This window comes from Pogona vitticeps, chromosome 3, assembly GCF_051106095.1.
Source record: "Pogona vitticeps strain Pit_001003342236 chromosome 3, PviZW2.1, whole genome shotgun sequence".
In the NCBI taxonomy this organism is placed as follows: Eukaryota; Metazoa; Chordata; class Lepidosauria; order Squamata; family Agamidae; genus Pogona; species Pogona vitticeps.
Genome location: NC_135785.1, coordinates 246,366,416 through 246,392,535, shown reverse-complemented (window position 1 = coordinate 246,392,535; position 26,120 = coordinate 246,366,416). Strand labels below are relative to the sequence as shown.

At 38.5% G+C, this 26,120-nt stretch overlaps 1 protein-coding gene across 2 annotated transcripts in view; it reads right to left on the bottom strand.

Moving 5' to 3' along the window:
* GUCY1A2 (guanylate cyclase 1 soluble subunit alpha 2) overlaps positions 1 to 26,120 on the bottom strand; it is a 241,217-nt gene that overhangs the window by 7,609 nt on the left and 207,488 nt on the right. The window contains exon 8 of one of the 2 annotated variants that reach the window (XM_078390083.1): positions 86 to 15,648. In XM_078390083.1, the coding sequence (XP_078246209.1) occupies positions 15,441 to 15,648 (208 nt within the window). In that variant the 3' untranslated portion in view covers positions 86 to 15,440. The remainder of the gene's footprint in view (positions 1 to 85; positions 15,649 to 26,120) is intronic. The other variant, XM_078390084.1, reaches the window with a different exon arrangement.

Here is a 26,120-nt window from a genome sequence, read left to right as displayed (position 1 = left end):
ACCCCAGCCAGCACAGTTGGTGGTGAAGGTTTCTGGGAGTTGCAGTCCAAAACTCCTGAGTAACCCAAGGTTAAGAACCAGTGACCTATATAAGGTGCATGTTCCTGCACCCTTCCCCCAAATTATCTTCCCATATGATAATTTATTTTTTACATATGCTGAATTTAACAGACTTGGTCCTTGTGCCGTTGTGGTTTAATTCTATTTAATCTCATCTCTTTGTTTTTTATGAGTTTAAGATTGTACTACTTCATTTTCAGTGCTATATTCCTCTGGATTTTATAATACCGTTAACCACTCAGAATAGTGCCGTGCACTGATGGGGTGGTATATAAATGAATAAAAGAAAGAAAGAATAAGTGCATATTTTTTATTTATTTAGAAGAAAATATTGCTGTTGGTTTGGGTAATGTTACCTCTCATCTCAAAATATCTATTAATGACATAATTTTCCTAGCTGTATATTTCCTTTTGTAATCTACTATACCGAACAATAAACATAGTTTATTACTATGAAATTAAGCTCAGACCACTGAAATAGACTCTCCCGGATTAGGACACCACGCCATCTAGGGTGAAATTCTGTCGTGATTCTTTTTCCGGATATAAATCTTCAATATACAGTAATTTATCTGGGGGATAAAACCACTTGAGTATACTGTATCTGGATTCCATAACCACCTTTTCAGCAAGTTCATCTTGCATCTAAGAACATTTCCTCAGACTTAAATCAAATTCAGCTCAGTGGGATTTATTTCCTTGGATCTGGAAATTCTGTGATTTGAGGTTTACTGGCTTACATGATTTTGAAGGTGTCTGACATTTATCACCACATCCTTACACCACCAGAGGGAGTGCTGCCTGTGAGTCTGTGTTTTAATTGACATTAACCGTGTAATCCTAATTATGTATCTCTCAGAACTAGCTTCAGCAATTCAGGAGTCTCAGATGCCCAGATGAGTCCTGTTTGACTTATTCTCAGATTTGTCTATTGCAGTCTAAATGCTTATTGTTACTACTCAAAACCATTTTTTTGATCAGTAATATTAGAAAGATCAGTAGGTGCCATTTTAGTCTTACCAAATTTAATAACAAGTTGCAGCTGAAACCTTTTTCAAAAGTCCATGTTTTACCTGATTCGAAATGATGAAATGCTATTTAATAAAACATCACCAGTCTAGCTGCTTATACAGTACAAGGTTTCAAACAACACTTTCTTCTACTCTCCGACAGTACCGTAAAGATTGCTTGAAGCCTTTGCATCTGCACAGAGGAGGCAATAAAGAGACTGCTCTACTTTTGCACTGCCCTTTCCCCAGAAAAGATAGAAAGACCAGTTGACATCTATTTTGTCGGGTAGAATCCTGCTCAGGAGAGTCAAGGTCAGGATATACAAGATTATGCTGCTTTGTTGGCTGTCATGTATGAGTTGCAGAGAAATAGTAAACTGATGATATGTCTCATATTTTTTCTTGATTGGTGATGTTGGAGATACAGGTACAAGTTCTCTTAATGGGCTGTTCAAGCTTCCCTGGGCCAAAATTCTGCTGCAAAACCCGTTGTGTATAAAGATAATTGTGCAAGTAGTTTGTGTGGTTTCTGAGTTGCCCATCACATGCCTGGTCATGGAAATGACAATGCAACCAGGAGACAACTGGGCATATGATGAAAACTCCAGAAAACAGCACGATTACTTGTACAAATGCCTTCAACACAGTCACTCAAAGACAAGCGAGTCCATGATGGATGAGAGTTTCTTAAGGGCAAGACACCAAAGACACAATCACAAACAATTTCCATGAGGACTAAGAGTGGGAAGCAACTGGGGTGGCTGCATAGGGAGCTTTCAGATAAAGTAAGATTTAAAAGGGGTATGTGTAAGAAACAAGAGAGACAGATCACCAAGGAAGACTATAAACAAACTGTCAACAGTTGTAGAGAAAGAATTAAGAAGGTAAAAGCTCAGGCTTGCAGAAGAGGCTAAAAGAAACCAGAAAGGGTTGGGATTTTTTTTTTCAGGAGGAAGAAAAAGGAAATGGTAGTTAATACTCCAGAAGAAAGGGGTCAGGATTCAAGATTGCTTGATAGGAGAAGCAGGCAAAAATGAACCATAGAAAATGTAAAGTTCTAGATTTAGGCAGGAGAAACCAGATGCACACCCATAAACTGGGTAACAATGAACTTGGCTGTAGTACTGTACATGCGAAATGGATCTAGGAGTCTTAATAGACCACAAGATTAACATGAGTCAACAATATGATATAGCAATAAAAGAATTATAAGGTGCACTATTGTGACTTTTTTTCCTTCAAAAACTGCACCATGTGAGGAATTCTGAAAAGAGTTTGGATGAAAAGGTTGACTGTGAAATGCCATCTAGTGCAAACCAGGGGCAGATTAGGAGCCTGAGGCGAGAAGCCGTGGCCAAGAAGGGAAAACAGAGCTTTGTGTAGTGATATACTGTATAAGCAAAACAATGTATGCCAGCTGTGGTACCTTGAAGCATTTTCTGCATGTGCATGAAATAGAATTTTTAGGTTATGGAGGCTTTAAAAGTACATTGAATAGGACTACATTAAAGCCACCGTGCTTTGAAACTGAAAGTAAAATTGATGCTTTTATGAAATATCATTTTGTTAAGGCTGTGCTTAAGAGGGTCTGGATGTAATTCATGTGACACTTTAAAGTTCTACCCATATGTCAATAACCATACATCCTAAAGTCCTAGTGTATCACTGTGACCATTCCCTGTCTTTCTCATTCTCTCTCTCTTTCTCTTTCCCTCATCTTCACCCTTATCTGTTCTTCTTCTAAACAACAACAAAACGATAATGGTGCCAGTTATGTCACACACTTCAGGTTATGGCATAACCCCAATTCATGAAGGACAACTAGATGAAAATCAATGTCACAGAACAAGGGTAGAGAACCTGTGGCCAACATGACATTTCAAATTTCAGTTTTAAGAGATTAAAACCAGCATGGCCAATGTTAAAGGTTCGGAGAAATTCAAGAGGGCCAGATATGTTCTCCACCACTAGCAAGCTTGAATTTTTGATAGGTGTAGGGTACTTAAGACACATATTACCAGTAGCACTCAGGACCTGTATAACTCTCCATGTACATCCTGCCACACTTTTGGAGCACATTCTCTAACACCTAAGGCAGTTCTAAATTATGGCTTTGGCCCCTGATTAGGATTCTGAAAAGTGGAGAGACACTGGACTTCTTTCATAATTATAAATGGAGTGGGCATTCTGATGGGTAGCAAATACAACACAATGGGGGGGGGCGTTGGGGTACTCTATGGCACAAGCTCCAGACCCGTAGTCAGATGAGATGGCCACAGTCCCATCAGCATTGTGACATATCTCATTGATTCTCGATCGTGGAATAGGTGAAGATCGAAGACTGCAGCATTTTATGTCTGAAATATGGATACATTATCAGAATCACATACTATAGGCTATTGTGAGAGCAGAACAAGGAGGACTTCTTGTGGGTTAATTAATGATTAATGGAGAACAGGATAATGTTGATGTTAAGATGATGCACAGTTGTAACAAAGAAGCATGATGCTTGGGCAGCAATTCAGTAAATAAAAGCTTTATAAATACTTAATTATGATTTGCAGACCTGGAAAAATAAGATATAGCTGGATACAGGACAGTGTACATGACACTGAGGAGGCTAAATTTGTGTTAAACTAAACTTCAGTTGTTAATGAACTTTATTTATTCTGGAGTGTAAAATGGAGAGGCCTCATAAATGAAAATTCCACAGAGCAGGAAAGTTACTTGAATCACACAATGTTATTTGCTATATTTCATACTAAATTTTCATATGACTGCTTCAGCAGCTTTGCAGCATCGTGGGCCTTCAAAACATAGCTGCTGCCCTAGAAAAGAATGTCCTAAATATTCTCTGGAATAAATCAATCCTGCTGTATCTGAAGGTTATTTTAACTAGTATGAGCTGTAGAATGCTGTGTAAGGAAAGAACAGTCTTGATTTGTGTGTACATTTCTATACATATGCTTCAAAGAAGATTCAGCTATGAAGTAAATATTTTGAAGATAACAGTCTAGGTCACAGGTTCTTAAGCTGTGGTCTGCAGATCCCCAGGGGGCCATAATTTCCTCACAGCGGGTTCATGAAAGCTTGAAGGAATGTTATCATCTTTTGCAGTTAAAATTTAAAGAATGAATGAAGGAATGAATGAAAGACAGAAAAGGAAACGTAGAGCAACATCTTAATTTCCCTTGTATGTTTGTATAAAACATGGCTTTTCTAACCTACTGCCCCCATTAAAAATAATAAAAATTGGTTATGGAAATAACTGTTTGATAGCAAATAACTGTTTAATATTTCTTTTGCTGCTGTACAGACAGAAGCCATGAGAAGATAGTCAGAGTCAGTCAGTGTCACTATGAGTGAGTGTTTGGATGGACGTTGTGATCACATTTCTTCTTCAATTTCTGCTAATAAAACTGGATATTGTCAGGTGAAGTGACTTTTCAATATTATAGCAGGGAATTTCATATCAATACATTTTGGCTGAGCTTCAGAATGGATCGCTGGCTGAATTTGAAACGTAAAAGAACTGATGATGTTGATGAGGGTGCATCCTGTTCAAAGCAAAATGAAGTATTTTAAGGTTTTAAATCTTGAGTTGTCTTGGTGGTCTGTGGCAACAAAAGATATTTAAAGGTGGTCCATGGTAAAGAAAATGTTAATAACCGCTGGTCTAGGTAACACCCAAAAATCGATCGCTCAAAAAAAGTGAGCAGAATTTTGCAGTTAAGAAATGGAGCAGATTGGATGTAGAATCCCAGTGTTAAAATCCAGAGTCAACTATGGACTTATTTGGTGTCAATGCCCTTTCTTTCAACCTAAATTACCTTTCATTTTTGTTTTGAATATTAAATAAGAATGGAAAGGCTCCGCACACGAAGAAAAGTACCATAATAATTCTAGTAGAGATAAGAAAACACACAACCACACTACAGTAATTAAGTGGAATCATATTACTTCAGGCAGTTATGCTTCTTGTTTCACTTAATTTCAGACAAGAAATTTAGATTTCATAAAGCCATTTCCTGCTGTAAAATGGAATATTAACTCTTGGGATGTGGAATAAAAAGGATTTTAAAAAATCACTTCTGCAAATGAGCAACAGTTGCTTAGGGCAAGGTAAGCAGTTGCTGCATGCTTCCTTAAGCTTTCAGTTGTTCCCATGTTTTGCTGGATAGGTAATTTGGTTGAATTTTACATCTGCTTGTTTGCTGGCAGGTTGGATCAAGACATAGTCATACTTAGAGAAGATATACTGAAACAAATAGAACAAGTTAGTCATGACTAAATCAAATGCCACTGACCTCTATGCACCTACTTTTAAACCAAGGTGGTGTAGCATATACAGTAACAGACTTCCGTTTAAGAGACTTGGGTTAAAATCCCTGGTCCATTAACTCAACGGGGAGTGGCACTAGTAAACCCACTTCTTAAATACTTCACACACCATGAAAATCCATTAAGGTCACCATAAATTCAATCTGCTTGATTGCATGTAACAGAAACTTGAAGTGTGCCTGAGTGTGAATCCACAAAACCCTATTTTGAATGCTGCTTGTCAATATTTCCAATGAGCAAAGTGATAGCTAGAAAGTCCCTGCACTGCAATACAGTTCAGATTCAAACAGCAAGCATGAACATCAAAATAATCAATAGCTATTTCTTCTTTTTTCACATGTTCTAAATTTCTAAGCTACAGTTAAGCTAACACATTTATTTCTCCCATTGTTGCACGTATTCTCACTCATAATAATGTAGTCAATATATCCTTTAAAAAAATGAAAGCTTGAATAGGAATGCATTGAACGAGAAGAAGACTGAGACTTGAACACATTGACACAGAACAGTCGATGAAATAGATATTAACTGTGCTTTCTGTAGTCATTGTTCTATCTTGGAAGTCACATATTGCTTTGTGTGTTAAGATAGCCTATTTGTAGATCTGACTTCCTGCCTTATTGCTTATATACAGTTTAATATTTGTATTTCCAAATTAGAATGAGCAAACTACTACACGTGCAAAGAATTTGATTCACATACCTACACATACTAGTGTGGCCATGGCTTTTTGAAACAAATATTGCTGGTAATTATAAATTATTGCTAGGAAATAATTCTTCCAAGCACGCACACACAATTCATAGTGACATACTATGCAAATACAATACCAACTTCCAGTGGGTAAAGTGCCAGGAAATCCAATTTGCAGCTTGCTCCTAGCAAGTGATTGCTTTGCTTTTTTGAGTTTACGTATTTTGTTAGCCTCTTCTTTTATATGATCAAGTAACAAGGGGGCAAATAAAGATTGTCTAAAAGGTGGATTGGGCCAGAGATGATCACATGGATACCAACTATTTGCAGCTCATGCTATTTGAGAAACAGGTTTTCATAAGAAGAGTCCTGCTAGAAAACAACAAGTATCTGTTAAATCTAGAGATGAGTTTCCTACACCGCCAGCTAGATTATAAAAATAATCTATCTGATGAGTGTAGGAAACTCATCTCTAGATTCCTGCAGGAAGCTAGCAGTTTCAAGATATAGGTGTTCCATCTAGCCAGGGTGACAACTGGTGACTAGTGTCTCTTAAATGCCTAATATCTCTTTAGATGTTGGCCATCACCACATCTATGAACCTGTTTCTTATCCAGGGATACAACGCATGCTTTCCCATCTAATGCTGACAACAATAAAACACTACCTGATGTCTAAGGCAGAGGAGAAAGCATGCATGCTGACCTCATTCTTATGAGTTGGCTTCATTGCCAAATTGACAGTCTATAAAAGGTAAAACAGGCAGGTCACATCAGCTTCAGTGATCACATATCTGTACATATAGTTAGCCAGATGTGCTGCTTCTCTTCCCTGCTCCTCTCTCATTATTCCTCTTCTGCCTTTACTTCTTTGGCATCATAGCATAGGCACAGTTCTCCATGACTGCCACAGCAACATAAGGAACAAAAATTATTTCTTCTTGTTGGTCTTGTTCCCCATGTTATTTTACCTTGAATAATCCACAGTAAGCATCAGTATGGTATGCTTCTCATAACATAACTGAAGTATTTCAGCTTTTTGCAATTTGAGAGTTACCCAATTTCTAAATCTTTTTTTTTTAAATCTTAGCAATTTTTCGTTGGTCAGCCTCTTGACACACAAAATGCTTGCATTCTGCAAGAAACCTATTTTTCAAATGCCTTTACATATACAGTGGTGCCTCGCAAGGCAATGCCTCACAGGGCTGCAAGACAAATGATTTTGGCAATGGGGTTGATGAATCACAAGACAAATGTTCCTATGACCGTGTTTTGCAAGACGAATGTTTTACGTTTTTTGTTCCTGCCTCATGTTTGCTGATTTTTAAATGTTTTTCTATGATGTTTAAGAAGTTAAAGTTTTTTGATTGAATTTTTAAAAATCATCTGCACAATATGTATGGCTTTAAAGAGCACTTAAACCCTTTGTAAACCAAATCTGACTTTGTACTGACTTTTTTGCCCATAGGAACGCATTAATTATATTTCAATGCATTCCTATGAGAAAACGCGTTTTGCAAGACAAATTTTTCACAAGACAACATTAACTGTGGAACAAATTAAATTCATCTTGCGAGGCACCGCTGTATGTATATGTAAAGACATTTGAAATATGGGTTTAACACTGGGCTGTGTAACTACACTATGTCATCGTTTTGTTTTCTGCCCTGTTGCAGATTTCTAAAACTAAGCCAGAGTAGTGGTACTGGCCACACCCAAAAATGTGAGCATAGACACTGAAGTCAATGGCAAAGCTGTGAACTCAAATATATGAGCAGCCATGAGCACAAGTCTATGTGCTTATATATAAGCCACTGCCTGGGCTAACCTACAAAGCCATTTATTTTGGAAACTACTTAGTTTCTATGTGGACTAAGTGGAGGAAAAATCATACAAGCAGGAAAGAAAATAATACAAGTAAACTATCAGATGACTACATCTTGCTTGAATGAGGTTGTAGCTAAGACAGGCAGAATAAACAAAAACTGATAACAATAAAAAGAAATGTAGTCACACTCAATGCAGAACTACATTAGAAGGTATTCCTTCCACAGTTACAGATTCTTCCTAAGGTCTTCCTCAAAAATGCATCCTCAGTGTTTGTTAAGCAGTCAAGCGACAATATTGTCAAGTGACAATATTACTAATCCACTGTTTTCCCAGCCAATGTAATATTTTGGGACAATAAAAGGGTTCTGGTTTTGTTTTGTTTTTGAATGAACCATGATCCCAAGAAGCACAAGTGACATAGTGCAGTAGACAGCAGCTTGGCTCAATTCATAGCGGGAAAGGACACTGGAAATCTCAGTAGTTCAGAAGATATTGGCTGGATAGTTCAGCGAGAAGGGTACAGTATATGGCTGCAGAGCTAGAGGTCAAGAGTTTGATTCCCTATTGTGCCTTCTGGAAGAAGAACCAGTCATCTTGGTTCTTCTCTTACGGGCTGATATAATTTTTTTTTATATCACCTGCCACTAACAGCTTCTGCATGGCTTCCAGGGATCCGCATGGAAACCCCCAGAAAAGTAAACTACCATGAAGTACTGGAATACTTAGCCACCTAGAGTGGTCCTGACCCGATCAGATAGGTGGGATATAAATTAAATAAATAAATAAATAAAATACTTCTGAGCATTCTATACCTGGAAAGGTTCACTATCATTTGATGGCACATAATTATTAACTGTTATTTTTAAAATTTAGCCATTATACATACACCTTTTTAGTTAACCCTAAGCCACAGTGTCAATTCTACAGCTAACTCAAAATACACTGGAAGTTTCCTAAGGTTAGAAAATGATCCACAACTCATTTGGTGTATGTTTTTTGAGGCTAAAAGTACATTTTAAGTGTCCATTCTATTTCATTTCCAGATTAATCTGCCATTTTAAACAATTCCTCGCAAAAATACATTGAACGTGTATTTTAAACATGTTTTTGTATGGAGTTTTTAAAATAGCAGATTAATCTGGAAATGGAATAGAATGGACCAAGGGGTGAACATATATAAAAGCAATAAAGGCTGAAAAATAAACTGATTTGTCAATTTCTACTTAGAAGAATCTGGCTTTTAAAAATAGGCTGCTGTTAGTCATTTTCCACTTTTCTTTATGACTCAGTTGCATTTGCTTTGCTTATAATATAATGGCTAAACACAATGGAACATGCTTGCTAAGGTTAGACAAACTTTCTTCATTGCGGAATGTTCAAAATAGTACCATGAAGTACTGGAATACTTAGCAATCGATCTGATTATAACATATCTGGATAAGGCATGGGTCTAAGATGGACAGAAGGCAAATCAGAACACTATGCTAAGTTCTGTCCGCTTGGTTCGAGTGGTTTCTTTATAGAAAAAACATGACACTCCTTTTTGACTTCACAGAAAACAGCTATGCTTTTATCCTCAAAAGTGGAAACAATCTGCCAGTTATTGCTGTCTGAAAAACAGAAACCTAATAATATACCCAAGCCTTTTGTGCACAATGAACCACAGAAGCAAGTCCCAATGAAACTTTAGCAAAAGCACAAAACACCACACTTTGCATTAAAAATGGATACTTTGGGATGCATCACCTCTGAACATGCTTTGAAAAACCAAGGCTGTCTGGAGGTTCTTTGTGCTATTCTTTCTGTTTGAGAGCAAGTTGATTTATTTGCAAACACAGCCATTATCTCCATGGAGATGGTGACACCAATTGTTTAGGTTTTGCATTGATCTCTGTGATTATGAATTCATTTCATACTATAAATTAGCTGCTTGAAATGACACCTAAATGGTGGTTCTACATTTTCACTCAAGACCACTGTTCCTACCTATTGGCCTCTATTGTTCAAGTGAATTAGTGTTGCCATTCTCACCACCTGCCTGGAAACAATGTGAACCAAGCAATTGTTGCCATGCAACGTCCTTTCATTATAAATGGGGTTGAACGGGAGGTCCGTGCAAATCCTATTGCATGAATGGAGGCTGCAGAACCATAATTCTTGGTGGATTTCATTCCCACTCATTCCCACTTGTCCCTATGATTTCCAAAATCGTAATAATTTTTATTCTTAGAACTTTGTGTATGTGCATGCATTATGAGGCCAAAAGTCAGATATTAAAAGGAAAAAAAAAACCCAAAATTTAAAATGTTAAAATCTAAAAGGAAGTCATTTCACTGCAGTTATTTCCATGACAACTCCGGTTTACAGATTTAAATGTACTCTAAGATGCCCACAAAACCAATAGCAACATGCCATTAGATTATGCAGGGTTGGTGAAGTCAATAATATGCAATTTTCTCATATTACTGTGTGCTGTGCTAAAGGCAAAAATCAATTTTAAAATGAGATCTTTAAGACCTTTGAAGGCGACAACTTTTATTATCCATGGAGGCATTCCATTTGAGTTGGAATCCCTGAAAATGAGGGTTCAGGATCATTTGGAATAAAGTGTCATCTTGAATAGTTTGCACCTTAGCTTTACATAAAAAAACCATTTGCTTGATAACGTCAAGGTAAATAAATATGGCTATTTTCCCCTTCTTATATTGTGGGGGGGAAATGATGGACCTCTAATTTTAAGAGCAAGCCTTTTTTAAAGCTACATGGTCCCTAGAAGGAGGAATGGTAAACCACTTCTGAAATGAACTGCTGGATAGTTCAATGGTTTAACCATCTAGCTGCGGAGGCAGAGGTTGGGGGTTCAATTCCCCGCAGTGCTTCCTTGAGGGATTGGGCTCAATGATCCATAGGGTCCCTTTCAGCTCTGCAGTTCTAAAATGATTAGATTAGAAATATTCTTTAACTAAGAAACTCTGGAAAGGATTCTCAAAATTTTGAATTAACCTGATGGCATGGTAATCACTATTAATTTCAAATATTGTCATTAGATCCCACGGGAACGTTAAGTTATTGTGAACAAAAGGACAGGAGAAGACACCAGTCCAGTTTTTACTTTGTTAGTCCATCACCATTCTGTTTGTGTAGAGAAACATAAATATAAAACTAAGACCACCAGTAAATGGATAATATAAACGAGTATCTGGTGGTCCAAAAGAGGCTTCTGAAAGGAAGCTTACTAATTTATCAGGGATTGTTAAATTAGGGCATACTGAAACTTCCACAATCAACATCTTCATACATTCCTACTTTAAACAAAGCATGGCAATACATTTTAAGAGAAGTCAAGATTACATATATGGCTTTGTTATCTATCTTTCCCTCACTGCTATTCCAGAACACATCAAGTAACATCAAGTTACAGAATTGCTGTACAAATATCAGCCCACTAATCATTATGAGCCGTTGTCCCAAGAAACAATATAGGTTGCTACTGACAGTTGGACCAACTAAAGCCCAGTGTGACTTCAACCCATCAAAATGGCAAGAGAGGCTAAGAGAAGGATCAACTCTGACAGCCATCTGCATCTCACTCTTCCAGAGCCTCTGCTCTATGCTAGAGAATCAATCTCTTTCCTTGAACTGCCCCAGGCTGTGCAGCAAAAATACACCAGTTTCTATATCTGATTTCAGCTTAAATTCCTGATGTCTTTTTGATGCCACAATTGCTGTACAAATACGAACTCTGGTGTTTCACTGTAAGACAATGGGCAGTGTTCAGTTCTTTGCCAGTCACTTCTTAAGCATCAAGAAAGCTTCAGGAACACAATCCTGGGGGAATACAATATACCACTAAGTGTCACCTTCAGGAAGCAGAATCATTCTGGGCACAAATCATCAAGGGTTCAATAGAAGGGTGTTGAATTATACTATGCCAAGTAATCAAGAATCAAGTAGCACCTTAAAGACTAATGAGATTTATTATGCCACAGACTTTTAGGGACCACTTAATTGGATGAATGAAATGTTACGTGTTCTCTTGTGTCCCTCCCCCTCCCCCATATGCATAGATGTAGAAGGAAAATTCAAACTATGGTTGAAATTCTTTTGATTAGCTTGATATTACGCACATGGCAATTCCAAGTACACCAAGATGGAAGTGCTATTCACTTCCACAGTCACAATGAGCGATTGGTCACAAAAGGAATCATGAGACTGACTGCACAATTGAACCTTGACAAACAGGATTCTGGCTAGTGTGCCAAAATGTGATGAAAGGCAAGGGATGATGCAGAACTAGGCAGAGGCCAAATATATGTATGATCTAAAAATGCCTGTTCCTATCCTATCTTGAGCTCTGCATAAAATCTCATTAACCTACTACTATTCCCAGCATGATTCTCTCTCTCTCTCTCTCTCTCTCTCTCTCTCTCTCTCTCTCTCTCTCTCTCTCTCTCTCACACACACACACACACACACACACACACACACACACACACACACACACACACACACACATTTTAAACCATAGATTTAAACAAAAATGAGTGGGTAAAGAGAATTTTGTACATCAAAATACAAACTACAGTATTTCCAAAAAGGAACTCAAGATAATGTACAAATTTCTCTCCTCCTGCTCATTTCTGCCTGTGTGGAAGATATTTCTTTCCATATGTATGTCCACTTCCCTTAATTTATTTATTTTAAATATTTTATATCATCTAGCTGACAAATGCCATAGGCTTACAATCAGGCTTACAAAGAAAAAAAATCAAAATTAAAAGCAAAAATAAAATCACAGCTTTTCCAATCACAATGCATAATCAATGGAAATTGTCATCTATCAATCCCTCTTATCCATCTATATTGTGAATTACTCTGATTGCTAAGCATGTAATTTTATTTATATGAATCAATATATGCAATATATATAAAATATAGACATAACAAAGACCTATGTATGCCTACATGCATCTCTATATCTGTATCAATGCCAAAGATAGTACTTCATGCGGGTGATGAAGTGGGCTCTGACGTATGGAAGATTTTCAGCACAGCTTCTCTGAAAACTACTGACGTGTAAAGTTCTGACTCTTTAGCCGTCTTGACTTCTGAACTGCCACATAAAGCATAACACATATGGCTTCATGTTCTTCAGAGCCCAGTGTGCTTTGGGTTGTCATGGCATGTTGTTGATACAAAAATAGATGTCTATTGTAAAATGATTCAAAACATTCAGCTACATATGGCAGCAAAACTAATGCCTCAATTTTAAAAAGAGTTGTTGAATTATTCTACATGGGGAAAAAAAACAACATGAAATTATCTAAATACAGTATTTTTCTTGGGAGCAAAACAATAATCAAGCCACATCCCTCAACCCTCTGGAAATAATCACATCAAAATAACTGATACTAATGCAACAGGTTTATCATCTTGCGCCCAGCAGTCAAAAGTGTGCATACCTAACATCACCTAGGCTGTAATTCTGTGAACACCTACCAGGGAACAAGCCCCATTGACCTCAACTAGAATTGCTTTTCAGTAGACACACTTATAGGACTGTACACTTCATGTAGCTCTGTAAGCTATACTTGCAATCAAACAATGTGATTTCTGGAAGTCCACGATCCAAGCAGGCAAGGGACTGCCAGGAACTGAGATAAAAAGAGAGAGGAGGAACAAAGCTCTGCTAAGATTTGAAATCATCTGCAGGTCTAGTATCTGACAACAGGACTCTGAACAATCCCTGTTTACGAAATTTATTTTTTGAGATACTTGTAAAATACCATATATATTGAATCTTGGCGCATTGATCCACAGTATAAGCTTGTGATCTTATGCATATGATGGCTTGGAGAACATTCAAAGCACATTGAGGTTATGATTTGGAACCATCACCTTTTAGGTATGTTATCTATATTATTTTACAAATAATATAAATAAATAAATAAATGTGTTTTGTCGCCCATGAAGGGCCTTCACCTCACAAGCTGATCTATCTAAAACATTGCTTCTGACACTGCACATGAACAAATAAGACAGGTAGCGAGCTTTCACGTCAAACCTGAACGCCAAGGCCTTGACTTATTCCATGTCCAACAATGTACCAGATATTGAGCCTGGTCAGTACAACTTTTCTCGCATTTTTTCTGATGCTGTCATACACACTACTTCTAGAACCAATACTGTACATTCTTTGAAATAGGCAAGACATAAACATTTATTAGCAAAAGAAAAAAAATGTGACTCTTGCAAACTCCCAACAAAACAGGCTTCCATCATTTTGATTATAACATACGCACTTAAGAGGTGGAAAGAGGACATCAGATGTAGCAGGCTACATTCACATCTGTTGCAGCATGTGAAATATTGTTAGAAAGTGAAATGTATAAAAAATAGATAAAACCCCTACAATATTATATTCTGGATTATAATGCCAGGAAGGCTATAAATGATCTCTACAGTATTTGTATGAAGTGTGTGTTTTTTTCTTTTAAAAATCCAACTGAGATGCATCTTCACCCTTAGTGAATAACACTATTACATGGAAGAATGCTTCATAATCTCAACTGTCTCTTTAGCTGGTGCAAATTTAAAGTGCCAGCCTGTGAGTCTCGCTGTTGTGATGTCTACATGCATTTTATAGGTACATGTTAAGTGAACGTACTCCAATTCTGCTGATGTGAACAGAGGGTGTGTAATGCACTGTAGCAGGGAAACTAAGCTTTCAAAAAAGAAGCACTCGTTTCTCAACAGAATGAAGCAATCCACTAAGCACTGGTTTATCTCGCTGGACCTTGGACAGAAGGCCAAGGTTTACTACATCCAATGCCAAGCTTGCACAAAATGGAAGAGCAACAGGACTACCTTCTCCACCCACTGCAGCCTTCTATGTTGCCCAAAACACTGCTCCAGAGGGTGGCTGGAATGAGGAGGAAGAATTGCCTGCCTCCTGGTTCTTTTGATGGAAGCAGTTCCACCAATAGAACCAACTAACTGGATGCTGGTCCAGATGCTTAGGCATTGGTATACAGGTTGTGCCACTCCAGATGTTCTCAGACTATACCTCCCATCATCCTTAGCCATTATGTTTGGGACTGATGGGAACTGGAGTCCAAGAACATCAAGCAAGGCACAAGTTGGCCACCTCAACCCCACAACATTTAGTGGAATAACGTCCTTTCCATCAATAGCAAATCAACTTGGATCCTTTTTGGTCATCCCATTGACAATTAATGATCAACAGAAGCTTGGGGAAGCAGAGTGCCAATTTGTATGATTTGAAGCTTGCTTATGTCAAAAATCCCTGCTCCTCCCATTGCCCCTTTCCAGTCTGTTTACTGACAGCAATCACCCACCTTCAAAAATAATTATTGCCTGACATTTCATGGAGCTTTTACTGCTTGCTGGCAACAATGCAGTGAAACAGAAAGAATCTCCACTCTCCTGTCATGCCCCAGTTCTGGGCTTGTGCTTTTTTGATGAGTCTTTGATCTGCCTGCCGGCCTCATAGGCTCGTTTCCCGGAGGAACATGGTGCCAATGTTGTAGGAGATCTTTCTCACTCTGGCAGATGTGACAGAGGACTTTGGCTGTTTCTGACCAGTTCTGACCTCCAGGAAATAGCAAATCCCAGGGATTTCCTTTGGAAAGTTTTCTGGAAGCTCTTCACGGGACCGAGGGATGAAAATGAAATTTTCTTCTTTTTTCAGAAGCCTAAGGAGAAAAAGAAGAAGGGTAAATTGTGGTCCTCAAACTACAAAGGAGAACATTCACAAGAAAAGTAGTGTTCCTTTTTCTAGATAACAGCAATAACAACAGATCTGGTTGTTGTTGGTACACTGGGCAATCATACACAATAGATAAATACTCAGTCAGCCAGCTCCTCAGGATCTATTGAACTAGGAAGGGTTAGGACAGGACAGACAAGGCAGGAGAAGGGAGGGGTGTTCAAGGAGAACAAGTTAAGCGTGTAGGTAGCTATAAGTCAATGTTGGGGAACCTCCTTCACTCCAAGAGCTAAATGTACTTTTAGACGCTCCCCGAGGAACTGCATTCGAATTGTGGTCATGATAAAAGGCAAAAGATTGAGACCAAAAGTACCAGCTATTTTAGTTTAAAGCTCTTACTGCTAATAATTCAGCCATTTTAGAAGATAGGAGTGTATGTGCGCATGTGCGCACAATCTTCACAAAAGCTGAAAAACCATCCACAGATGATGTTATGGGGAAACAGCATACAAGTAAAGAACCCCACAAAGACAAAATAAGAGAAATAATAACCCTATTATACTACTCAGGGGGACCTAAGAATAGATGTAGACATGTTTTTGAGCTAACCCAGAACATTTCACAAGCAAAATAAGTTTCATACTCAGCGTAAAGTGTCCCATTGTACCCTTTTTAAAATCCATTCTGGCACTAATTCCCATTCACTCTCATGCCCATCAGCCAATCTCTACTGGACATTCTCAGAACCTTCCAGAAGACAAGTGGTTCTGTAAGTAACCACTTTGATTTCTCACCGAAATGCAGCTGCGCATTATGGCCAATTTACATTTTCCCTTTTAAGATGGTTTTAGACGGACCTTAGGTTAACTTTCTATGTTTTAATAACCAGATGACCCTCTCCTGGGAACTATTCACATTCCTTGTAAACTGGCATAAATCCTCCCTCCCATCAGCCTCACAGCAGTACCAATATGGATCTGGGCTTGGTTCTTAGCATTTATTTAACCATACTATTCTTTGCATCTAGAATTTCTTTGCAGTAATAGTCGAAAAAACTAACTCCTCCAAACTCATCATCATGTATAACCTCTATATTAATTTCTGTTTCTTCAAACACATGGAAGTATGATGAAATGTCATGAAAGTATAGCAGATTTAGGAGAAAGTACAATATTTTGGGACATCACTGATGTAGGAGCTAAGGCTTATTCTTGATCACATACATTAAAAAATTAAACCTAGTTATATCAAACAGCCCTGCCTATGTTTCTTGATCAAACTGGGGTGTTCAGCAAACATGTCTTTATACAGGGCTCCTACTGATGCCAGGAAACCTATTTGTAGAAGAGGAAGAAAAACTCAACATGCATAAGTGTATTGGTATGGCCTAGTGCCATTTGTCTAGGCTTATTTGCGGTAAAAAAGAATACATTTTAATACACTGGGTATTGTCAGATTTCCAGCTGGCTCTGCAGAAAGAAAAGGCAGATAAAACTGCTTGAGGAAATATGTCAGAATATCTCTTTTATTTGTACCGGAAAACATCCAGTTCAACATTGCTGAAAATAAACATGGGCTGGTATGGACTGTTAAGACAACAGGAAAGACCAGTCTGCTAACCAAAGGTGACACAGATGCTCTACACTGGTTTACTGTCATTTGCTATCAACAGATTCATACAGAACCAGTCTTATCCACCCTTGTGAATGACTAGAAGATTAGGGCCTGGTGTTGATCCACATTTATTTCTTCTTATCTCAAATGTAAAATACACAATATGCCAGAACCGAAAGAGATGTGACTGAGTTTAATTGTACTCCTTGGGAAAGTACCCCATGAAAAAACTATGAAGAAATGACTAATAAATGTTATTTCTATTCACACATGTTCCTACTTTTCTGAAAGTCTGAGATGTTCATATTTTAGGGCTAAGTAATGCTCTAGCTTTCACAGTAGGACCGCTGTTTTAAACATAGGGTACCAATTGTGTTGACAATGCACCTCCCATTCCCTCCCCACCAACTTGCCTGGAATCACAAAATTGAGTAGAGGTATGTACTCATGAGTTTTTTGACCCAGTTGAGCCTGGTGCTATTTACCTCATTGCCCTGTAGGTCTTGGCATTTAGAATTGCTTTGATTTTACCTCTGCAGATCTGATAACTAATCAGGCCTTACTATCTGATGTTACATATTAATAGCAGGAAACTTGTTCCCAGATTAAATGTCAATTCTCGCTCAAGCCTGTTTGCCATGGAAGAAGGCCAACTTTTCTGTTTCCCCTCCACTTATTCTGAGTTGCATGCTGGGAAGTCTGCTCTTCCACTATTCTTTATCCATGTCATTTCTTTTGCCTCAGTCTGCCTGGTTCTGTACATTTCCCTCTGCCATTCAGTATTTATCGGTCACTGGCTGTTCATACTGCATTATTAATAAATGTGAAGTCTGATTCATACCAAAGTGTGGATTTGATGCAAGTTTAGCTGGCTAGGGAAACCTGCAGCTTATTGTTTAAACTGGGGGTTTACCAGACACATTGTATTTTTTATATATATATATATATATATATATATATATATATATATATATATATATATATATATATATATATATATATATATATATATATATATATATATATATATATATATATATATATATATATATATATATATATATATATATATATATATATATATATATATATATATATATATATATATATATATATATATATATATATATATATATATAACTTCTATGCTGCCCAAAAGGTCTCTGGGCAGCTTACAACAATTTGAATACAATAAAAAGATAAAAACAATTAAAATACAATTAAAATGCAGTGCTCTAAAAATTGCCACCAGGACCACAGTTGATATTACAGTGGTGCCTCGCTTAACGAGTGCACCGTATAGCGATGTTTCTGTATAGCGATCCCTTTTTCGGGATCGCTATACGGAAACATACCCGATCGTCGCAATGGGGAAAACCCGCATTACGAAGATCGGGTATTGCGGCGGCCATTTTGGAGCCGCCGAAAGCCCGGAAATGGCTGCCGGCAGCCGTTTTCACGCCGTGCCCTCGCTTAGCGAAGGCGCGAAAATGGCTGCCGGCAATTGGAATCCTCGCTGAACGGGTAAGTAAGAAAGTATTGGAACGCATTAAACTAAGTTTAATGCGTTTCAATACATTTTCCCTACCCGTTTAGCGACGATTTCGCATAGCGAGGGTTAATCTGGAACGGATTAACCTCGCTATGCGGGGCACCACTGTATTTCAATTAAAAATGTTCTGGAACAGGAAGGTTTTGACCTGGTGCCAAAACATCATCAACATCGGCACCACACAAATCTCCCTCGGGATGGCATTCCATAGTCTGGGGGCAGCTGCCTAAAAGGCCTTTTGTCTACAAGCCATATCTCTTACCTCCCTCTTTCAGGAGGGACCCCTGGCTAGATCTTAATTGCCGGGGAGGTTCATATGTAAGGAGGCGGTCCTTCAGCTATCCAGGGCCCAAGCCATATAGAGCTTTAGATGTCAAACCATGAAATTAAAAGACACCTGCTTCTTGGGAGGAAAGCAATGACAAACCTCAACAGCATCTTAAAAAGCAGAGACATCACCCTGCCGACAAAAGTCCGCACAGTCAAAGCTATGGTTTTTCCAGTAACGATGCATGGAAGTGAGAGCTGGACCATAAAGAAGGCTGACCGCAGAAGAATTGATGCTTTTGAATTGTGGTGCTAGAAGAGACTCTTGAGAGTCCCCTGGACTGCAAGGAGATCAAGTGTGAAGGCAAGAGGAGAAGGGGACGGCAGAGGATGAGATGGTTGGACAGTGTCATCGAAGCAACCAACCAACATGAATTTGACACAACTACGGGAGGCAGTGGAAGACAGGAGGGCCTGGCGTGCTCTGGTCCATGGGGTCACGAAGAGTCGGACACGACTAAACGACGACGACGGACCAGTTTAAGGTTCACTCAGCCTTCCATCCTTCCGAAGCTGGCAAAATGAATACCCAGCTCGCCTACATACTATATCCTCTTGTTAGTCTCTATTCCACACATCCTGTCACAGTATGATTGCTTGATAATTAAAAACAAACTCCAAAGGTGTTATGTATCACCAAGTAACTTGTGTTTTGTTGTGGCTGCGTGACTTCCCAAATATTCTGTCATTCCCAGATCTCTTAAACATACAGCATCTCATATTAGTTTGTTCTCTCTTCCTAGTGTTTCCTACCCAGCAATATTGTCTTTTCCAGTAAGCTCTGCTCAGGTCTTGCAAATTAACAGTTGTGGATTCCTTTATTGAATCTGTCAAGAAACTGAAATATGAAAAACATGGACTATGGACATATATCGATTCAGCTTGCGATTAAAGTTTTTTTTATTTAAGTAAGACAAAGCTGGAACCAGTGGGAAAGAAAGTTTGAGGAAAGTGGTCAAATATTTTTTTCAAAGGTTATTGCCCTGAAGTATCAGGGAAGATGGTTACTCAAAGGGAACTTTGAAGTGCAGAAATGGCCTAGGGTAAAGTACAGTACTTCCTGACCTAAGGGCACAGTAATCTAAACAGAAAGGGAAAGACTCATCCAGGAGAGTAATCCATTATTCTGTCTTTGTTAAAGGATGGTACTCGAAAGGGATTAGCTCTCATTAAGGAGTTTTAGGTACAGCCTCATTCCTAATTCATTTCCAATATAAAGGAAGCCTGAAGGGTATTGTCTTTGAGCAGAAGGAAGGAGTTGATGAAAATATGAGTTGGAGAATCTTCTCTCTTCGTTGCAAGGTTTACTCCTGAGTAGGGCCACATAACAATAATGTAATTGGTTAAGAAAAACCAGAAGACTAACCAGGGTAACTAGAGCTTCTTGTTTCCAAGTGTGAACTTTTCTTGCAATTGTCTCATATCTGTGTTTTGTGCAATCTTTTTTTTCCTATCTTTTCCATGTGATATGTTTTGCCTATTCTCTATTTCTTTCTTTTAAAAATAAAAATACTTAAAATCTTTCCCTGCCTTGGAATGACTTTGGGCACAGAAGAAACCCATTTTCTAATTTCAGTCCATTGCGTCTCAGGCCAAGATACTGAGAGTATTGAAAACAGATTCTAACTTGGTAAAGCATTGGAAGTAGTGATCTCACTGGAAGGCACGAGCAGTGTGGCTGATGTGCTAGGGAGTGGAAAAGTTAAATATGATTCTCCTTTGGAAGTCTAGTAGGAATTTTTTTCTGACAAACCTCAAGGGTTCCCCAGCTTTAGGGAAAAGGGAGGATGAAAGAGGCTACTTGAGGGGATCCAAATGTAATTCTGTGACCGAGTCAACCCATCTCATGTTGACAACACCCGTCAGCAGTCAAGATGGTCTACAGGATACCCTCTTGTACTCACTACCATTCATGAAGTGACACCAACAAGGGGAAAATCCCAGAACCTGACTCCTTTTTCCTTCAGTTAATTACTTCTCACCCAAACACAAAGCAATTGTCAGGGCTGTTTCTCAACATATTCTCTAGGTATCAAAATACCTATGAGAAATGATAGTGACCAAAATACCTCATATTTGATGCCAACCTAAAGGCAAGCTAGCAGTTACACCTCTGTTTTCTGTCTCTTCTCCTCATAACTCTAAATAGTTGTCTTTTCATAATTACTCCCACAAACGAAGCAGCTTCAGGGCATCTTTTCCACTGAAGTCTCCCTCCTGATACAAAGAATAAAAGGACTCCCCCAAGTCTGTTCCTGAACCGAAAACAAAACAAAGAGGCTAAGGCACATAGTACCTGTGCTTCACATAAAATAGCTCTTTTTTCACTATACCACCATGCGAAGAATGGTAAAGGTGTGAGGCATCACCTGAAAGAAGAAGGGCAGAAGTGGAAGTGTGATGCACTTTCCCTACACATTGAAATATGACAATAAAAAGGTGGTACACAAAATGCCAGTGTGAATCTCCTTGAAGTAGATTTTTTAATAGTGTGATATTTTCCATTCAGGGAAGAACTGGAAGGAATCCTCCTGATCCCAGGACAGTGGCTGTAAGTCAAAGACAGGGAGTTTGCAGCCTTTCATCATTTGTTCAACTAGAAACAAATTCAAACACTGACACCTGGCCGAAGCTGGTGGGAGATGGCAACCCCTGTGATAAGCTTGGTTATGAAAGTTCGTAAAATGATTTATTGATGGGATTTGTAATCACAAAGTTAGCTAGAATGAATTCATCTTGGTTTCTGTGTGTGAGTTGAGAGTGGAAATTTCCAAAGTTGATTCCTAGTTGTGCCTCTGTACAGTCCAGCGTGGCCTTATCTCGTAACTAAGCAACCTGGCTAGTACAGGGTGAGGAAGACTCAACATGTTTTCCTTAAGCCTCATGGGAAGAAGAAAGGGAGGAGAATTCCAACACTAGGGAGACGGAAGATGGATGCCAACATATAGGACTCGGAATGGACTATCTAATTCAAAGGACAGTAAGCCTGAGTTTTTCCTATTGAGAAAGTTTACTTTGGATTTTCCAGAAGCCTGATGGAATGTTGTTTTGATGATGGATACTAGGACTTGTAGTTCGTTTTAAGATGTAGTTTTTCCTGAAGCCGGAGGGGAGGTCCGCCCCCCCTTCTTTTTGTTAGCTAGATGTTTTATTATTTTCGTTTGTTTCAGAGGAATTCTATCTCCTATCAATGGGGATGGGATTGGAAATTGTAAATATGCTTTGCTATGCTTTGCTTAAACTGATTTCTCTCAGAACTATATTTTTCTAATAAAAGTAAATATGCCTAAGATCTGGAAGTTAGCTTCTTGAATAGACACAAGCTGTTATAAATAATTGGCTTATCTAAATTGATGCATTTTACAAGGCCACGTATACTTAACGCTACCAATTTGGGTCCAACTGATTTATGAGTGCTATAAGGATGGAATTCCCTGGTATTCACATATGTGGCTTAGTTCTCAATGAAATCGGTCAGACTTGGTGCCAGAGTAAATTTTAGCTACCCTAAGGCAAAATTTACAGACCCTGTTTTGCCTGGTAAAGGAGCGATTTACTTTGGAACCTCTCTGCCCGTGGCTGAGCAATTTCTTAGGAAACTGGCTTTGCTGACAACCCCACCTTCTATATCTGGAGAGCTTCAGGGCCAGAGTGAATGTCGTAGATATGTGAACTGAAAAAGATGCCCTAGAATAACTTTTTTAGCTGTTTCCAGAACAGTCTGTTTGTTCACTGGTTATTCTGACTTAGTTGTAAAAGTACAACACACCCAGGTTTTAGGCCCTTCTCATTGTGTTCACTTTCCATCTGCTTCATCCTCAGCTCTTTTTACTGTGTCTGTGGGGGAATACTTCTACACCGTTTTCTACAAAAAGAGAAGACTCTGCCACTTCAAAAATCTTTGGCTATTTGGCAAGTTAAATTATTCTGTTTCATTCTTTGAACACTCTGTGCTCATCCTCTCCAGTGCCACAGCATACACCTTCAGCTTCTACTAACGAATGACTATTTTGTCTGCAACACAGATGATTTTCCCCTTTCGGCAGGAATACCCTTCCTATTCTCCTGTGAATACCATGTCACTTCTGCTAAATAACAGCCAATGTGAGCAACAAGAACAAAGAAAAAAGTAGCAACTGGTCTTTCTGCTTGGTCTTAAGGGAATCTAATCAAGTCTCAAGAATCCAGCATCCAACCTTTCCCCATTCTCTGCTGAAGTGTAGAACTTAATTAGGAAAGGGATCAGATATGTCCAGATTGTAATGTTAAACCTGCAACTCCTTGAATCCTAGTGAACCTGGACACTGATCCATCTGCCATGGCAACTGGGGATTGCAACCCAAAGCAGTAAAGTATATGAGAATATTGTGCTTCGAATTCTGAATATTTCATATCTTCACCAGTACCCAAAAGGAGAAACTCAGGAGCCAGAAGACCAACTTTCTTTTAGTGAAAGAGGAGATAAAATAAGTTTACTGACGGAGAAGAAAATGTTTCTAATCTTTTTTGTGTCTCCTGTGAGTAGAGCCAGTTTATATGGCCTTGGGCAAGCTGCACAATCCCATGATGCCCCTAGAAGGAGGGAATGGTAAAACCACTTCTGACCACTCTTTTCCTGGAAAACCCTGAAAGAACTGACTTGATGGCACATGAATATTATTATTAGACTGATGAGGAATTTTAAAATCATGTGAGATTTGTTGCTTCCAGCTATAAATGACACAAAGAGTTATTTTTTCTCTCTCTCATGGTCTCTGCAATTTGCACAAAGCACCTCAGTTTCTTTCCACTTGATAAGCAAAGCAAAGCAAGCAGAGAAGGATGAGCAGATGGTTAAGAAAGACCCCAAAAAGCCATCAAGTGCTTTAGATTGTGAAATAAAGCAGCAATCATTCTAATTTCTGACCGTTCACCCAATATGTGCAATACTGAGATGGGCTTCTCTGTCCTATAAAACAGTGGTACTCAACTTTGGGTAACCCAGGGATTCTTGGACTGCAATTCCCAGATGCCTTCAGCACCAGCTGTGCTGCCAAGAGTTTCTGGGAGTTGCAGTCCAAGAACATCTGGGTTACCTAAGGTTGGGAACTACTGTTGTAAAACATCCATGCGAGAGCACCAAGAAATTATTTGCCTTCCTTTCTAGCAAGAAGAATAGTATAATTCTTTACCCATGTCTGTGAGAATGAGAAGAGCAAAGATATATGTCCCTTCTTACCAGTTATTAGGCTGAAGAAACAAACCTTGGCTGAAGAAAAGAAATCCCAGGATTTTCAATTACCTAGTTTACAGGCTTTCTGGTTTTTCTGCCGTGATTTGGTTTATTTATTTATTTTACTTATATGCCGTCCAATAAGGGGACCCAAGGTGATTTCAAACAACCATTTTCTTTTGTTCTAAAGAATACATTTCAAGTGTGTTTCATTTCTGAGGCTAGAAATATTTTAAAACTAAGAATATTTTATGAAACTCCAAAGGAGCTTAAAGCGCAGTTCCTACTGCTCCATTGGCACAATGGAGGATTTCTTGCCTCTGAGGAGGACAAGCAACACGTTATGCATATAAAAGGCCAAGCAAACTCTCACGTACTACAAGTGGCTAATGCAAACCCTGTGCCAAATGTAGAAATGCACATCCTACATCAAGAAGAGCAGTATGGGATAAACAAACAGCAATCTGCTTGGAGATTAGGTGTTTTGGAGCCAGCTGTCCCTGCCAGGCACCTGGCAAATCTCACCGCATTATACTGAATCCAAGCAAGGGGGCAGGCACCCATGAGCTTGACAGCAAAATCAATTCCGTCAGCTGGAAAAATTCTATGCAAGCTTATATATTTTTTTTTTGCATCAAGCAAATCTAATCCCTTGGTGTGATTTGTACAAGTCATATAACTTTGGATGATGATACACAGCCTCAACAAGCTAGAAATGTATTTCTGAAACATGCTAACAGTAATCAGACCTGTTTGTACTTGTTCTTTTGCCTGCTCTTTTTTTAGAGAAGAAAATTGAATGTAGTTATTTTATATGTTAGATATGGCATTATTATTTTCGTGTTTTCCCCTTCAAATACTCTAGACAATTTTTAATAACAAAATAAATTACAGGACATATAAAATAACTGAGGATCAGGCACATGTATTGCCTATTATAATTTTTCAACTATAAATTATGGGTCGCTATCAGAAAATAATGGAAGATCTTTTCAGTGGAGCTGTTTATATTTGTCCCGCTCTGAGCAATGAATATACTTCTTGTATTGTATACACATACTGTACTTTTATTCTTGACTCGGATTGCCATATTCCAGTGCTCCAAAACTGGGCAGACTAACTGGAGTAAAATCAGGTACATTTATAATTGCAATTATTTTCTATCATTATGTTTCATTCTTGGCAGTATTTATATACTTGAAAGTGATCTGAAAGATTGCAAGCATTAGAGCAATTTGGAACAAAAAGAGAAAAGTCTACTTGGCCATAAAGCTTACTTTGTGATAGTTGAAAACTTTTAGTCGATTCTATTTTATTGGGTTGTTTTTGCATACACAGGGAGAAAGCATGTAAAGTTGCCATATATATTGCTGGTGCATATAAGTAAATATATAATGCCATTTTGTCACATATAAAGGCTTCTGGCAATATTCTCCTCAAATCACTTTCATTCATGACTATCATGTCATTCTGTGTATATGTGACATCATGTTACATTGGACGTACAGCAACCTTAATGGGGTTTTCAAAGTAAATGAGATGTTTAAGGTGCGGTTTTAGAGGCAACACCCCCCCCCCGCCCTAGTCAGCTTCCAAGGCTGAGTGGGGATTCAAACTAAGGTCTCCTGGTCTCTATTTACTACACCAGTGGTTCCCAACCTTGGGTCCCTAGATGTTCTTGGACTATAACTCCCAGAAGTCTTCACCACTAGCTCTGCTGGCCAGGATTTCTGGGAGTTGTAGTCCAAGAGCC